The sequence below is a fragment of the Mustela lutreola genome, chromosome X (assembly GCF_030435805.1).
Source record: "Mustela lutreola isolate mMusLut2 chromosome X, mMusLut2.pri, whole genome shotgun sequence".
Classification (NCBI taxonomy): domain Eukaryota; kingdom Metazoa; phylum Chordata; class Mammalia; order Carnivora; family Mustelidae; genus Mustela; species Mustela lutreola.
In genome coordinates, this window is record NC_081308.1 from 117,250,758 (window position 1) to 117,267,469 (window position 16,712).

At 38.7% G+C, this 16,712-nt stretch overlaps 1 protein-coding gene across 1 annotated transcript; it reads right to left on the reverse strand.

Annotated features, from left to right (window-relative positions):
* Positions 1 to 5,216: 5,216 nt before the first annotated feature.
* MMGT1 (membrane magnesium transporter 1) lies at positions 5,217 to 16,593 on the reverse strand. Its single transcript, XM_059157637.1, has 4 exons — positions 16,253 to 16,593; positions 12,192 to 12,244; positions 9,911 to 10,014; positions 5,217 to 8,304 (listed from the first exon to the last, which is right to left on the reverse strand). Exons 1-4 carry the CDS (start codon positions 16,329 to 16,331, stop codon positions 8,145 to 8,147), a joined length of 396 nt encoding a protein of 131 aa, XP_059013620.1. The 5' UTR covers positions 16,332 to 16,593; the 3' UTR covers positions 5,217 to 8,144.
* Between the last annotated feature and the right edge of the window lie 119 nt (positions 16,594 to 16,712).

The window sequence follows — 16,712 nt, forward strand, 5'->3', positions numbered from 1 at the left end:
GATTTATAAAAGAAATTTGCTAAGTTGGACTTCACTAAAATGAAAAACTTCACTGTGATAGACACTGTCATGAGAATGAAAAGATAAGCCACAGACTAGGAGAAAATACTTGAAAAACACACATCTGTATAAGACTTGTATTCAAAATCTACAAAAAACTCTTAAAACTCAACAATAAGAAAACACAACACAATTTGAAATCGGGAAAAAGATCCAAATAGATACTTTATCAAAAGACAAACACAGCTGACAAATAAGCATATGAAAAGATGCTCAACATCGTTTTCATTAGGGAACTGCAAATTAAAATGAGATATCATGGGACACCTGGGTGGCTCACCCAGTTAAGTGACTGACTTCTTGGTTTTGGCTCAGGTTGTGATCTTAGGGTCATGAGATCAAGCCCAGTGTCAGGCTCCACAGCTAGTGAGGAGTCTGCATGGGACTCTTTCCCTCTGTCCCTCCCTCTACTCTCTCTGTCAAATAAATAAATCTTTCTATAAATAAATAAATAAAATAGGATATCACCACACACCTAGTAGAATTGCTAAAACTTAAAACCTTACCATGCCAGCTACTGACAAGGATTCAGAGCAATAGGAACTCTCCTTCATTGTTGATGGGAATGCCAAATGGTATAGCTACTTTGCAAGACAGCTTGGCAATTTCTTAAAAAGCTGAACATAATCTTACCATATGACCCAGCAGTCATGTACCTTGTTATTTACCTAACTAATATGAATAATTATGTCCACACAAAAACATACATGCAAATGTTTAGAGCAGCTTTATTCATAATTGTCAAAAACTGGAGAAGTCCTTCAATAGATGATAGGTAAACAGACTGTGGAACATTCATTCAATGGACTATTACTCAGATATTTAAAACAATGAGCTAAGCCACAGACAGACATGGAGGAATCTTGAATGCATACTGCTAAGTAAAAGAAGCCAGTCTTAAAAGGCTACATAGTGCATGACTCCAGTTATATGACATTCTGGAAAAAGGCAAAATGATAAGACAGTAAAAAGACCAGTGGTAAACTGGGGCCCCAGTTGAACAGGTGAAGCACAGGGTATTTTAGAGCTATGAAATTCCTCTATATGATAATGTGATTGTGGATATATAACATGATGGATTTCTCAAAATCTGCTGAACTATAGGGCACAAAAAGTGAACCCTGGTGTATATAAATTTTTAGAAATCATTTAGGTGAGGGGAATCCCAGGGTAGAAGGCAGAATGTGACAAAGCAATCTAACTGTATTACAGATCTGTGAAGCTAACACACTGAAGGAGAGGGGGTAAATTTGGAAATAAGTGGGGTCTGTAAGTAAATGGCAACCCAACACATAATCACTGCTCTAGTTGGAAATGTTGTCTTCCATGGAAGAACAGGGTAATGTTTCTGAAACTGTATACTGGTTTGTAAGCAATTCAAGTGAGCAGGTAGCAGATGGTGGGAACCAGGTTTCTTAGTGTGGGAGTGGGAGTTTGCAGATCAGCAGGAGGGGTGGTTAGAAAGATTTATGTGGTGATGGATGGAACACCAGTATGAATTTGTGTTTCACTTAATAGAAATACAGAGGTTACATCCAGAAATATTTATATGTGTGTATATGCACAGGTTAGCACACACACATGTATTTTCTTACTCTGTCAGCTCAAAGGGCCTCGAAGCAACAAAACACTGGCAGCACTGGGCACAACTAGGGCCCAGATCCTGGTTTCAAGTACCATCCTTCTATAAGAGGAACTAGGTTCCCTGGAGAAAAGGCTGATTCCAGGACTGGGGAAGGAAGTATACACACAGAGCCTGGGACATCTTGTAGTGCCAGAAGGTGAGGAAGTGGTCAAATAAAACAAAAAAGTCCACAATAATGAGAGTATGTCAAAAGGATACAGGAGCCCAGTGAAAGAGCTCCCAATGTCCAAAACTGGAACAATTTCAACCTCAAAATAAAGTGGTTACATGATAACCTGAAGTATAAAAAAAAAAAAGTCCAGGGGCCCAAACTCATATAAATATATTGTTGAATAAATTAATAAGTGGGAAGGAGAAACATATTTCCTGTGCAGAAGAATGTCAAGTAATTGATGTAGATACTCCATCCTTGAGGAAGTGGACCATCATTCCCTACTCCCTAAGTGTAGGCTACGCATAGTGACTTCCTTCCAAAGAGTACAGTATGGAAATAGGGAAAAAAGAGTAGCTTTACAGTGGAGAAACTTGACAAACACTAACTTCGGTGATCAAAAATAACATCAACATAAGTAATGTTAATAAATATGTACCCTTGATAACAACAGCACACACAATCCTAGTATAAAATGGTAAAGATAGACAAATCCCAATAAAGGAACATTTTACCAAATACCTACCTGACCATTAGTCCTCAAAGCTGTCGAGATCAGGGCACCAGGGTGGCTCCATCGGTTGGGGTTAAGCTTCTGCCTTCATTCAGGTCATGATTCCAGGGTCCTGGGATTGAGCTCCGTGTTGCGTACCCTGTTCGGCAAGGAGTTTGCTTCTCTCTCTCTGGCTACTCCTCCCTCCAACTTGTGCTCACTCTCTCTCTCAAATAAAATCTTTAAAAAAAAAAAAAAAGAGCTGTGATCAGAACCAAGGACCGTGTAAGAAACTGTCACAGCCAAGAAAACCTAAGAAGACATCACAATTAAATGTGATGCAGTATCCTAGATGGAATCCTGGAACACAAAAAGGACATTAAGTAAAATCTGCAGAAACTTGAATAATAACTGTAGTTTATATATAATGTATCAATATTGGGTCCTTCCTTGCATCAAATGTCTCATGGTAACCTAAGATGTTAGCAGTAGGGGAAACTTAGTATGGGTTATATGAGAACTCTGCACCATCTTCCCAATTTTTCTGTAACTCTAAAACAGTTCTGGAAAATAAAGTTTATTTAGGAAATACCATTTTAAAAGAAGAGGTAGGGGGACCATCTAAAATTAGAGACTGGAGAGACACACTAACCAATGTAATTTGCAAACCTTGGTTGGGGTGGCTATGAAAGTCATTCTGGGGACACAAGGGGAAATTTGAATGTAATATTGGATGGTTCACCATTTTCTTCAGTGTGAAAATAGTATCGTGGTTAAATGGGAAATGTCCTCATCTTATAGGACAGTGCACTAACATATTTAGGGATGTCATGGTGTCACAAAGTGTTGATTATGAAATCCACACTTACCATGAACTATTCAGGAGGGGACAAAAGCACATTTGGAGATAACAAAAGCAAAAGTGGAAAAATGTTAGGAATGGTGACTAAATGAAAAGTATATTGGCATTCCTCATATTATTCTTTCACAATTTCCGTAAGTTGGAAATTTTTCAAAATAAAATTTTAGAAAAATATCAGTAGGATTCTAGGAATAGACAAAATGATACTAAGATCCCTCTGGAAATATAAACATACATGAATAACTAGAAAAAGTCCTGAAAATAATAATAATGCAGTATGGACTAGCAATGTAAAATATGAAAGTGTGCAGTAACTTAAAATAATTAAAAGACTGGTAATTTACATAACAGAGTGCAGAGCTCAGAAATAGATCTAAATATACACAGAAATTCAGTGTATGGATGAAGATGGCTTTTCAAATCAGTGTGGGGAGAAAAGTAAGAAAGTGGGGTTGGGATAACCAGATAGCCATTTGGGGAGAAAAATATTGAATCCTTACCTCACTCCTTCTACCTAAATAAAGTCCAAACGAACAAAGATTTAAAGGTTAAAAAAAAAAAACTTAAAAGTACTGGAAAAATACATTAAATTTATTCTTAAATGTAAAGAAGGACTTTTTAAGCAAGGCAGCAATCCCCAAAGCCATAAAGACTGATACGTTTAACTACATAAATAAGTAAATAAGTCTGAGGAAAATACTCTTAGACATATGACAATGGACCAATTTTCTTAGCTTACAAAGCACTCATACAAATCAATAAAAAACAATTCATCTAATAGAAAACAGAACATGACCACACAGTTCACAGAAAATGAAATGTAAGTAATCAATAAGCATGACGCAAGATATTGTTTATTCTGTTTCAGATGATCAAATGTTTAAAAGTTTAGTACCCAGTATCAGCATGGGCCTTGGAAATAATTGTTCTTACAAATTACATGTGGGAGAATAACTGGGCCAAGATTCCTGGAGAACAATTTGGCAATAACTACTTAATTGAAAATGAAAAATACCCTTTGATCCAGCAATTCTATTGCTAAGAATTAACTCCATGGGTATAATCTCATTATATGTGTAAGTATGCTCACTGCAATATGGTTTAGAAGTAATAAAATATTGAAAACCTGAGATCCCATCAGTGTTTCAACATTTGTAACACATTCCTATATTGGAATACCACACAGTCATTAAAAATAATGAGGTATTTCTGTATATTCTGATACAGAAAGATCTTATAAGACACAGGTAGCAAAAACAGCAAGGTACAGAAGAGTGTATACAGTGTGATTTCATTAACAAAAAGTTTTTAAAACTTGCGTTTGCTGGGAAATAATTTTTCCCCCAAATGAATATACAGGGCACTCTAAGCTGGTTACCTTTGGAGAGAGGCATTAGGCACGAGAGAGAAGGGGGCAAGTTTTAATGGCATGCCTTTCTGCACCATCTGATTTTTTTTGTTTTTGCCACATACGTATATCGTCTTTATTTTTCCTTTTTAAAATAATATTTGATTTGTAGGTTATTTTGAGATATTTCTAGGTAGATTTGAATATTGCTAGTGCTATTTTTCAAAATACTCCAAATAGGTGCCAAGTTTTACAAACCAGAACTTCCCCTTGGGTTTTCATCAGACTCTGGATTTGCCCGCTGATGCTTTTAATCATAATGATTTCCCGTTAAGTGTAAAGTTATAACAAATTTGTGATGGAATGATTGGGCACTGCCACTCAAGGACTGAAATTCTTATACCCCAAAGGTCCTTTGATAATTTATAAATATAAATGAGATTACACATTCTATTTCAACTCTAAAAAAAACCCATAAAATTGTAATTCGACTTTACACGTACAATAAAAAGTAAAGTATCCATTGAATTTAGTAGAACAGCATCACACTGGAAAAAAATACAGTCATAAAATTACCTCTTACATTTTTCTGGGGACAGAGAAGCAGAAGAAAATGAGATTTAAAAAACAAAAACAAAAACAAAAACCACTACCAAAAACAGGGTGAGACAATCATTTATTTATTGGACAGGGCAAGGCCATTTAAAGAGAGGAAACATATCCAAAAGAAGGTGTTTAGCTTGGTGTTACAGGCATCGATGTTCACAACAAACAACACTACTCAATACATCATGGAAACAGGCCACATACAACTAGGAAGATGCTGTCATGCCACTCAAAAATAAGCCACAGTGCTTAGGAAACAATCATTAGGGAGTTACAGAGCATCATGGTCTCCAATCCGCCGATCTGCATTTTCTGTGGCTGGGCCACTAGCCCATAGCATTTGGCTGGTTCCCTAGATATTAAAAAGTCTCTTCCTACATTTTAGAGAGCCGTCCAAGAGTGCACACTTCTGAATGTCACTAAAATGGCAGTCAACTGCAGGCTTAACTAGCTCACATCACTACATTTTTGGGGGGGGCGGGTGGGAAACTACTCTAGGTAGTCATGGACTGTCTCAAAGCATTATAAATAAAATTCTGAATTTAATCCATTTAGCACTGTTATGATGCACCCAAATCACCTTTAGTTCTATGGTACATATTGGAAAAAGAAAACAGAAATTCACTGGAGGAAACTGAAGAAGAAATTTGGGAAGCTCACCTGGCCCGAGGTATACAAGCTACTAGCAAAGTTAGACGCACCTGAAAACTATGTCAATTATCTGCCAAATCCTCAGGCATCATTTTTACTGGGACTTTCCTGACTGGGCAGGCAAAGATTTCCATATCTATTCTAGAGACTAGGCAAAATATTATAAAAAGTAGTATATCGTGAGTGCTTGGTTACAAGGGAAAACCATTCAGCCTAAGATTGATGAAGAAACGCGGTTAAGTGTCTGGCCCTCCCTACTCCCCATCTACTGATTTGACAAACCACTTCCTTCCTCAGCGATCCCAGTTCTCAAGGGGAGAAGTTCTCACTCCACACAGAACACAAAACTATACTTGGGAAGCCAGTCACTAAAGATCAGATATTGTACGAATCCATTCATAATAAATGACCAGAACAGGTGAATCGATAGAGGCAAAAAGTAGTTTAGTGGCTGCCCAGGGCTGGGAGGCACTGGGGCAGGGGGATAGGAGAGGCCCCCCGCTAAAGGGTACAGGGTTTCTTTTAGGGGTGATAGAAATGTCCTAAAATGCATTGTGGTAGTGGTTGCATCATTTCACAAATATATGACAAAACCACTGAACTGCACCCTTTAAATGGCTGCACTGAAGGTATGTGGATAATAAAAAAAGGAAGGCAGCCCCCAAAGAGAAGAGGCTCTTTCGAATCAAGTCATACCTGAGGAAATGGCAGGCAAGCCTGATGGGAGGAGCTTGTTTCTCATACAATATTTTGATTTAATTATCATCACATTAACCCCTGAATTCCATTTTTAACTCATTTCTAAATTATCTTAGGCTAATCAGCAGATTTCTAACTTTGTTCTCCATAGAGAGCAGAGTCAGTGTTCCACAGATTGGGTTGGCAAAACAAAACTAATCAACAGTAAAAGCTCAAGGACAAAAGAGTCTCATGCCTTGAGGCTATGTGTTACCCAGCAGAATAGAAGAGCGGAGGTCCATTTCTAATGGGAAAAATGCCATCAAGCAGAAGGGCATCTTACGACTCTTGCAGAAAGAGTATTGCTTTTCAAGTCTGCATAGTTATTCCCTTTGCACCTACACAATTCAAAGAAAGCAATGTTTTCATACCTGCACAGTTCAACAAAAGCAGCCTTCTCTACAAAGAAGCGTTCAGCTCCCTGCAGATCAAAGGGCTAGCCAAATTTCCAAAGCCAAAATTACTGTTTCTTTAAAAAAAAAAAAAAAAAAGTCTACTCTGTCTCCTCATCCTCATCTTCGGCAGCATCCAACAAAGATGGCAAAACTCTAAGCCGGCTAATGAATCCAAAGCTATAAAACAGTTTCTTAAATGACATTAATGGCTTTTCATTGAAGATACTAGTTCCAAATATTTAAAACATATTTGTCCCAATGCCTTTGAAGCCTACCTTTGATGAGAAGTTTCCTTTAGTTTTACTAATTTGCGAGTTTAGTATGCAATAAAATAACAGAGACTTTGAATAAGTTAAACTGGCTGATGACAAGTAATCAGTTTTCTTCAGTGATTACTATTCTACACAGGCAAGATAATTCATGAAATCATGAAGGGTCTTGTGGTCTATCTTCAACTAGTCCTTAACTACTTAATCAATTGGGGAAATTTCTGACAGAGAAATGAAGAGAACACAAGTAGCTTTATACCAAGTTGAATTTGTTAAATATATTTATGACAAAGAATTTCTGACACAAGAATTACTCACTGCACACAGAACCCCAGAGAAGTGATGAAACAAGACAGCCGATGTTAGAAGGTATATGGGAGTGGGGGTGGGGCAAGAAGTCATGAGAAATTGAAAACTGGCAAGCAGCTGCTGAAGCAGAGCCATTTTTTAGGGATCATAAGAAAAACTGATAAGCCACCATTTTGGTCTCTTTAGAGAAGTCCATTTGTTGTTAAAAACCAAAGACTTTTTAACTTTCATTCATGCTGCAAAATGCAGTAGTCACATTATTTCCAAAAGGATCCTAAAAACTCAAGTGCAAAAGAAATCTAAGAAAATAAATAATTACAAAATCATCAACATTTTTTCAAAGAAATGTGCTCAAAACAGTGACTTTTACAAAAGATAGGGTTTGTTTTAAATGGAAAAAAGAATTCTCTCTATGAAAGATCAGACTCATTTCACAGATAACTTATACTCCATTAATGATTTGATTGACAGTGTACGAACAAGGGCCATAGACTTTTTTTAATTAGGTCTGAAAGATCAATATAATATAAATACTGATGATGGGGGGAGTGTTTTATACCCCAAACTCCAATATTCCAGCTCTGTGTCCTGTCCTGTTATGATAATTTGTAAAAATCTTAACGACGCAGTGATTCAAGTTTTCGTAACTTCAATGATGTGTTCGAGGACAATGCATCTTGATTTGAAGAGTTTGCTGTATCCGAAGGCCGGAACAGTACTCGACCACGATGATTAAATACATAAAATGATGGGTGATTCCTTAATGTGTCAAATGTCCTTAAAAGAAAAAAAAAAGCATCCACTTTAGATACACCTGTACAAAAGCCTATTTGAAAACAAGCAGGCTTCTGACGAATTATGAATTTGCTATGGGTTATAGTCCTAACTAAGTTTAAATCCATGAGATCAGGCGACACATAGCGATCATACTGTGTCTCGTGTTTGTTTGTTTGTTTCTGTATAAGGAAAATAAGAAACCTGGAAAAGCAACATAAAGCTCTCAAATCTTTCAGCCACTCCTTCCAAGGTGCCTATGACTATAACACAAATAATCGCTCAGCTTTAATCACTTCTGTAAATCTTAACACTAACTAGCCCATGCCAAATAGTCTTTAAAAAAAAAAAACAGTACATAGATTGTACCCTTGATTATTTTCATTTGGCCCTCACTATTCAAGCAATACGATCATTTCACAGATCTGTTTCCAAGAATCTTTCAAGTACAACAACAAAAAAACCTCGTTTTGGCCCTTCTGTACCTACTGTTGTCCAAACTCATATATTTTGCTACCACCTACTAAATTTATATATTTTGCTACCACCTACTTAATGCCATTCTGTTTTACTTCTTTCTTTCCTGGCCCTTTGCCTATGATTCTTGGTAGACTCTTTGTAAGAACTATAGTGGGTGGTGATAGTAGAGTATCCTTTCTTCTTTCCCAGTGAGCTATGTATAGTCGAAAAAAGTTCACAAACACCTAAGTGTATGGCTTTTAGTACTGGTTTGTTTAAACACTATTTTCCTGCAAAAAAGAGAACTCTGGCTTGATAAAAACTCCAATCTCAAAGCCAGCCCACCTAAAATTCCAAGCATACTCCCACATATAACAGGAAGCCTGACATGTAACTATCTAAAATGTAAACTGAAAAGTAAAAGTACCAAGGGGGTGAGTTTCCTCTAACAAATAAATGTTTATTGTGAACCCTTCTGAGGACACACTGCAAAGGGTTAAAACTGCCAGGCTCAAGAAGGTAGGTAAAGTCCAGAGATGGAATTGAACAAAGCTAAAGAATAACTTTATGAAAGTAGGAAATACGGAAAAGAAAAGCAAGACAGGTTCAAGAAAATAGCTTAGAAGCAGCACAAGAGAAAACAGAAAACAGAATAACAAATATATTGTAATCCAAGAATAGGAAAGGGCCAGAGAGCAGTTTAGGTCACAGTCTAGGCTCAAGTGATAGAGAAAATGGACCAAAAACCCCTATTTTCCCAAAGACTAAGCTGGGACATGCAGATAAAAAGAGGGAAAAATGGAAGGGTGTGGGAGGGGAGGGAAGGAAAAAAGAACGGATGACAGGAAAACATTTCTGAGGGAGTATCTTCCTATTTACCTATTCCCTTCCACCCATCTAACCAATAAATAATTTTAAGCAAATATAACATGACCTCTGAGTCTAATGTCAATCATCTGTCATTCAACTTCCATTTTTCTGTCATATCAAGCACTGCCTCGATATTTTGACCTCATTATTCACACAAACTCCACCATCAAAATGTAAAAGCAAAATCAACTTTTATGTACCAGAAAACATACACTTGAAATTACATAAATGAAATAAAACCCTTATGAATCGAAATGCCTATGAAAAGGGAAAGACTTACTTATTTTTTAGTTCTGAAGTGGCATCCATGTCTTTAAATTCTCCTGCAATATGAACTATACCATAACAGGTAACTGCAAAGGCCAGAAGTGTCTGAAGAACTATCTGTGAGTATAAAGATTGAGATTATCAAATAACATAAAAATATTGTCATAAAAATTTACAATTTTCCCTCCATCTCTTTTTAGCCTCTGACAGGTATTTCTCCCAGATCCTATCAAGGAGTTAGTTCTCGCTTTAAATAATCTGAACTCAGACACAATAAACTCTTCCATAAATTCTGTGTATCAGTGGAAAAATACTTCTAGGTTTTGCTCCAATAGCAAACAGGTACTAAGCTATTCAGAACTCATTTACCAACTGTTACCTGCTTCCAAGAGCAACTAAGAATTTGTTAATGTATTATTGTTAAATATCATTGAGTATGAAAAAGAATACCCCTGGACCCACCACCCAGCTTAAAAAATAAAACTACCAGTACGTTTCAAGTCCCACGTGTCCCTCTCCAATTATATCCTTCACCAACCCCCTCAAAGTTAACTACTGTACTGAACTGCATATTAATCAATTCTTTAAGGCTTTTCTTTATAATTTTACCAGCTATGTATGTACCTCTAAAATGTGTATTGCTTACTTTTCCCCATTTTTGAATATTTTGGGAGATTCATCCCTGTTGTAGTATATCCTTGCAGTCATTCACTTTTACTGCGTTTTATATTTGATTATATGAAAATACCACAATTTATTTATTCCACTGCTGATGGCTCTGTGGGCTGTTTTCTGTGTGTTACTTTTACAATGACAATATAGATATCCTGCAGTAGGTCTCCTGGCACATGGGAGTAGAATCACTGGGGGAGGGTATACCCATGTTCAACTTCATTAGGTAATACCAAAATGTCTTCCAAAGAGGTTGTGCAAGCAAAAACTTGCAATATTTGATATTAACCAACTTGGGATTATAGACAGGCACATTTGATTTTGATTGTGATTTTTCTGTATTTTTCAAATTTCCCAATTTGTAAACAGAAGCAAGCTATATTAAACAGATATAAATGAGGGACACCTGGGTGGCTCAGCCGGTTAAGCATCTACGTTTGGCTCAGGTCATGATCCCAGGGTCCTGGGATCAAGTCCCACATGGAGCTCCCTGCTCAGCGGGGAGTCTGCTTCTCCCTCTGCCTGCTCTGCCTGCTGCTCCCCCTGCTTGTGCTCTCTCTCTCTGAAATAAATAAAATCTTTTAAAAATAATAGTTATAAATGGATATGTGTGTGGTGTGTGGGGGGTAACCTACCACACTGCAAAGGTGATAGGAGAGTGGCTTAATAGTCCCGCCCATCATAACTTTTACTACAGACAACTATAGTCAAAATTAGCCACAAGCTATTACTCTAACTTTCTAAATTAAAACTAACGTCACATGTTATACCAGCTTACACATTCCCACCACCAGTGTACCAAGACCTATTTCATATAATGCAATCACAGGCACCGTGAACAAGAATGTGGCAAATCTGTGAGTTATCATGAAGTTATGTCAAGATAAATAATGTTAAGTCATAAAAGGCTAATTATAAAACTATACATATATACATGTAGATAACTTTTTAAAAGAAAAACTCTTTTGATTAGGTGAAACTATACATAATGTAAATAAAGACTGCTGTTTATGCACAGGGGGTGAGCTGAACTACTGACATGCTCCAAACTGGTGGGAGTAGCAGCAGAACTGCTGAGCAGTGAGGTCACTTGTCATTTTTTATTTTATGGGGTCAGTTTTACTTTTTACACTTATGCTTGATTCTGTTATAAAGAAGTTACTATTTTGTCACTTAAAATCCATTCGAGATAAACAAAATGATGAGTGAAGTTCACAGTCATTTCAGCTTAAAAAAAAAAAAACTTCCTTGTTTTTCTTTACTTTTGTCACCTACATATATGTCCATAAACAATGTTTAGTTTTGCTTGTTCTTAGACTTTACATAAAAAGGAACTTTGCTAAGTAAAATAAAGTCAAATAATCAACTTTTTAAGTCCATCTCAGACTATGAACAGAACAACTTCTAGAATGACTACTTAAACTATAGGTCTAGAAACCAAACAGAAATCTTTTGTTTCCAAATCTTTGGGTTTACAATGAGTGACAAATAGTAAAGTAGTGAACAGATGTTACTTCATGTCTGGAAATTTTTTAAGAGAACAAGAACCAGCAAAAAATTATTATAAGCGATGTGGCTAATTTTTAAAATATATTTTAACGGAATATAAATGACCAACTTACATCTATTGGCAGTGATTCATCTTCCTTTTCTGTTAATCGCATATAAGAACGATCTATAAACCAGAAGCATACCATTAAGGAAATTGTAGCTCATTTTTCTTTCTTAAAATGCAAGCAAATCAATATACCAAAGAAACGGCTGACTTATATGCTACATAAAGTAATGCTAATCCCGGATTCCTCAAAAACCTCTATTTCCTAAGCCAGTCAGCCCGATCTTGAACTATTTTACTTTCATCATGACCTGCTTTGTCACCTTATAAAACACTGTAAGAGTGAAAGGTGAATAAGTAAGAGGAAGAAATACCTAAACGTATTTTTTTTCTTTCGGTACTATGGGAAAACTAGAATCCTCTGAAACTAACAGTTTCTTTCACTAAATGGTCAGAGAAATCACAGTTACTTAAAAACGAATAATCCTACAGAAAATCTCAACTCTGATACAGCACCGCCATCACGTAGTATGAATCAAGTAATATTGGTACAGACATGCTTTTTCCTGAGAGAGTATGTTGGGGCAGTGGTGGAACAGGAGAAGTTCCAGAACATCAATTTCTGCCTCTCTGATTAAATCATAATTCTGCTGCTGCCTTAGCCTCAGAAAGCAGCAAGGTATTAAAGAAAAGGACCAGGATTTGGAAGCTGATCAGCCGGGATCATAAAGCCAGCTCCTCTACTTCCTGTCACTCACTGACTTTATCTCATCAAACCTTAAGCCATTCTGGTGCATTGTAACATGTATCTCAATTTCAGACTGTTGAAATGTAGGAGTGGGAGTGGGAGTGTATCTTGGAATCAAAGAAATACAGTATCTTTCTACTGCCTGTCTGCAACAGTAAAGTGGGGGATAATGGGAAGATTACATTAGATACATGGTAGCCATTCTGCCATAACAAAGTTCATCCCAGCAAAGGTGAGCTTGCCGTAGCACAAAGGTGTGTTATCTGCAGCTACCATCTGACATGACACAATTAGCTTCAAAGGTAAGTATTAGTCTTTTTCCAACATGAGCATTATAAAGCGGTCCCACTGTAGGGACAAATGCCACAAGGCATTCTCATCTCATCAGAAACACAAAAACATAAAATCCTAATTCTAGAAAAACCTGGCACAATCCCTACTTAACAATATGCTGTTGACTTAAAGACCCAAATTGCTGTGAGTGAACATGCAGCCACTCTTAAAAGACAATGTGTTTAGAGACATTCCTAAGTTTTATCTTACAGGTTTAACATTAGGACCGGTGTAAAAGAAACATCAATCCAATACTAAAAATAGGTTTGGCTAACTTCCTACTGTCTGTTCAATTCCTAGCCAGCTTTCTTCTTTGCATGCAGCCTAATCTGATTCGAACAGTACCTCTAACCAGGCATTTCCTCATCTGTAAAATGAAGGGGTTGGACTTCAGTCATCTCCTTGCTCAAGTACTGTAAAATTTTACAGCTGAAGCCAACTGTAGAAAATGACGCAGTACTACACAGTATCCTGATCTCTAGGGTAGTGTTTCTCAAATGAATGTGTAGACAGATCTCCTGGGGATCTTATTAAAATGCAGATTAGGATTCAATAAACTCTGGGGCGGAACCTGAGTTTCTGCATTTCTAACAAGCTCCCAGGCAATTCCCTGGAGGCTGGTCTGCTGAACACCCTTGAGCAGCAAGGCTCTAAGGTATTTCCTTAACCCTCTGTCCCCCACCTCCCATCCCCAGCCTGTCTCCATGCATCCTGACATACTCTTAGCATAGCATCTATAGCACTTTATTGTGATTATTTATTGATTCCACTTGACTTTGAACTCCCTTAGGGCATCACTGTACCTCTGGCACCTAAGCACAGCGCTGTTTCAACTACTTACACAAAACTGAATTTCATAAAGCAGTGTAGCACACAGGCTCTAGAGTCAAACTATCTGTCTTTGAATCCTGGCCCCACCATCATCTCTGTCAGTTTGTGCAAATTTCCCAGCTATGCGTGTCTCAACTTCATCTTTCAAGAGTGATAACAACAGCTACCTCACAGGGCTTTTGGTAGGACTGAATTAGATAATACATGTAAAGCGCTTAGTTCAGTGCCTGGCACACAGTAAGCATTTAATAAGCGTTAGCTATAATATTGTTATCATTAAAGACTGGAGATTTGGAGAAACTGTCACAAAATATAGAAGACCGGGGAAACATGACAACCAAATGTAACATGATACCCTGCTTGATTTCTGGAACAGAAGACTTTATTGGAAAAACTGGTAAAACCCAAAAAAAAGTTTGACTTTAGTTAGTAGTATTATACCAATATCAGTTTCTTAGTTGTGACAATATACCATGGTAATAGATGTTACAATGCAGGACACTGGGTGGGGAGTATATAGTAACTGTACTATCTTTGCAACTTCTCTGCAAAATTTCAAAATAAAAATGTATTTAAAAAATAAAGCTGAGTTTCGATCAGACAAACGTCAATACATGTATGTAAAAAGTAGTTAAAATAACTGGATCATTTTAATTATACATAATAAACAAAAGGTTTTATCTTGAAAAAAATTAGAGCTTTGAAGGAATTCACATTTCATTTTCTACTTTATTCCTAAGATGGAAAGTAATCTAGCAAATGAATTAAGTTCAACTTTGAATTCACTTCCTTCATTTGACTAATTTATTGAGTACCTACTGTGGGAAAACATTGTGCTAGGCACGGAATCACAGCAATGAATAAAATGGGCTGCCCTTGTGGGCTCTACAATCTAAGACAGAGGTTAGCAAACTTTTCCTTAGAGTCAGATAATAGGGACGCCTGGGTGGCTCAGTGGGTTAAAGCCTCCGCCTTCGGCTTGGGTCATGATCCCAGGATCCTGGGATGGAGCCCCACTGTAGGGCTCTCTGCTCAGCAGGAAGCCTGCTTCCTTCTCTCTCTCTCTGCCTGCCTCTCTGCCTACCTTGTGATCTCTGTCAGGTGGATAGGTAAGATCTTAAAAAGAAAAAAGAGTCAGATAATAAGTATTTTGGGCTCTGCAGGCCATACTGTGTCTGTGTCAACTACTCAACTTCTCACTTAGAAAGGAGCCAGACAATACCTAAATGAATGGTGTAGCTGTCTATCAGGAAAACTTCATTGATGGACACTGAAACTTGGATTTTATGTAATTGTCATGGATCATGAAATGATATTCATTTGCTTTTTCCCCCAACAAATTAAAATGTGAAAACATTCTTAGCTCACTGCAAAAACAGGAGAGGCTGCATTTGGCCCACACACCAGTTTGCTGACCCCTGGCCTAGTAGAGAAGGAAGACCACAAAAAACAAATCAGCTGTCTCAAGGCAGCTATACCTCCTCTGCTAGACTCCAAGTTTCTTCTTGATGATACAATAGTATGTGTACGTTAAAGTAGTTTTACTTTATTCTTTTAAACTTCCCAGTGACTCTGTGACACAGAAAAAGCAGGAATTAAAATCCACCTCAATGAAGTCTCAGAGAAGGGACATGACTTGCCCAAGGTCACACAGATTTAGCGGTAAATCAAGTTTTTCAGAACCAGTCCTCCAGACTCCCAGTCCAGTGCTCTTTCTCCTGTAACACAGTGCCCCCATAAGGCAAAGGTCACTTAACTTCTCACTCTACCTGGACAGCCAGGAGCGCCCAAGATGTTGTCCACCTAGTTGTCATGGGACCATGAGCACCCGAAGTCTTCATTCTGACACTTTGCCTGCTCAGCCCCACGCTGGATCTGACATCACCTATCCCGCATTCCCCAAAAGACTGCCTTCCTGGTCACCCCGCAGCCGGAGAGACTCCCTCTTTGCCCACCCTGCAGTCAGCTCAGAGCCCTGTCTCCCAGACACCCTCTTCCCCTTCCACCCCTGCTGCACTCTCAGGTGCCCGTCTCCTCAAACTCAGACTCCGAGCCTTCCACCGGGGAGCCCCACGCCGCTTCTCGAAGTCACCCCCCAACTCTAAGGGCTCAAATGACCATTCCTGGGACACCCGGTCCGACACTCCCTCAGGGTGCTCCCACACACCGCCCCCGGAGTCCCACACAGGAGCGGTCGCTGTCCCCCCGGCACTTACGCTGCGCAGCGGAAAAGGCCGCGTGGGCTAGGGCAAAGAGGCCGACGCCCACCAGCCCCTTCCACAGTGACGGCGCCATGATTCCGGAGGAGCAGCAGCCCAACAAAAGAGGCGAAGGGCGGCGGAGCTGTTCCTTCTTCCACTGGCGGGTGTCCGCGCAGCGCAGAGAGATGACGTCACTGAACCCCTGGGCGCGAAGTGCCTCAGAGGTGGAAAAACCAAAGAGCCGTGAGAAAGCGGAAGCAGGAATGCCGGGAAGAAGGGGAAAGCGACACGGAATAAGGTCCGCGAGTGACCACGAGCCGAGCTTGCGTGCGCTGTCTCTCCGTGGGGGGCGGAGCTAAGCGGAGAGCGTACCGAAGGAGGCGAAAGCGGATCTATGGGGAAGCGGAGCGGAAGGGCGCCAGCGAATGAGCGCGGGCCGCGGGGCAAGGGGCGGGGCCTGAGGAGAGGCCCGGGC

Bases quoted from the DNA above. Each gene is read 5' to 3' on its own strand.
- MMGT1 (XM_059157637.1), bottom strand. From the start codon at position 16,331: ATGGCGCCGTCACTGTGGAAGGGGCTGGTGGGCGTCGGCCTCTTTGCC. The intron at 10,015-12,191 runs GTAAGTTGGTCA...TTATACTCACAG, and splicing joins ATGAATCACTGCCAATAGAT to ATAGTTCTTCAGACACTTCT. The intron at 8,305-9,910 runs GTAAGTCTTTCC...TTTTCTTTTAAG, and splicing joins ACTTCAGAACTAAAAAATAA to GACATTTGACACATTAAGGA.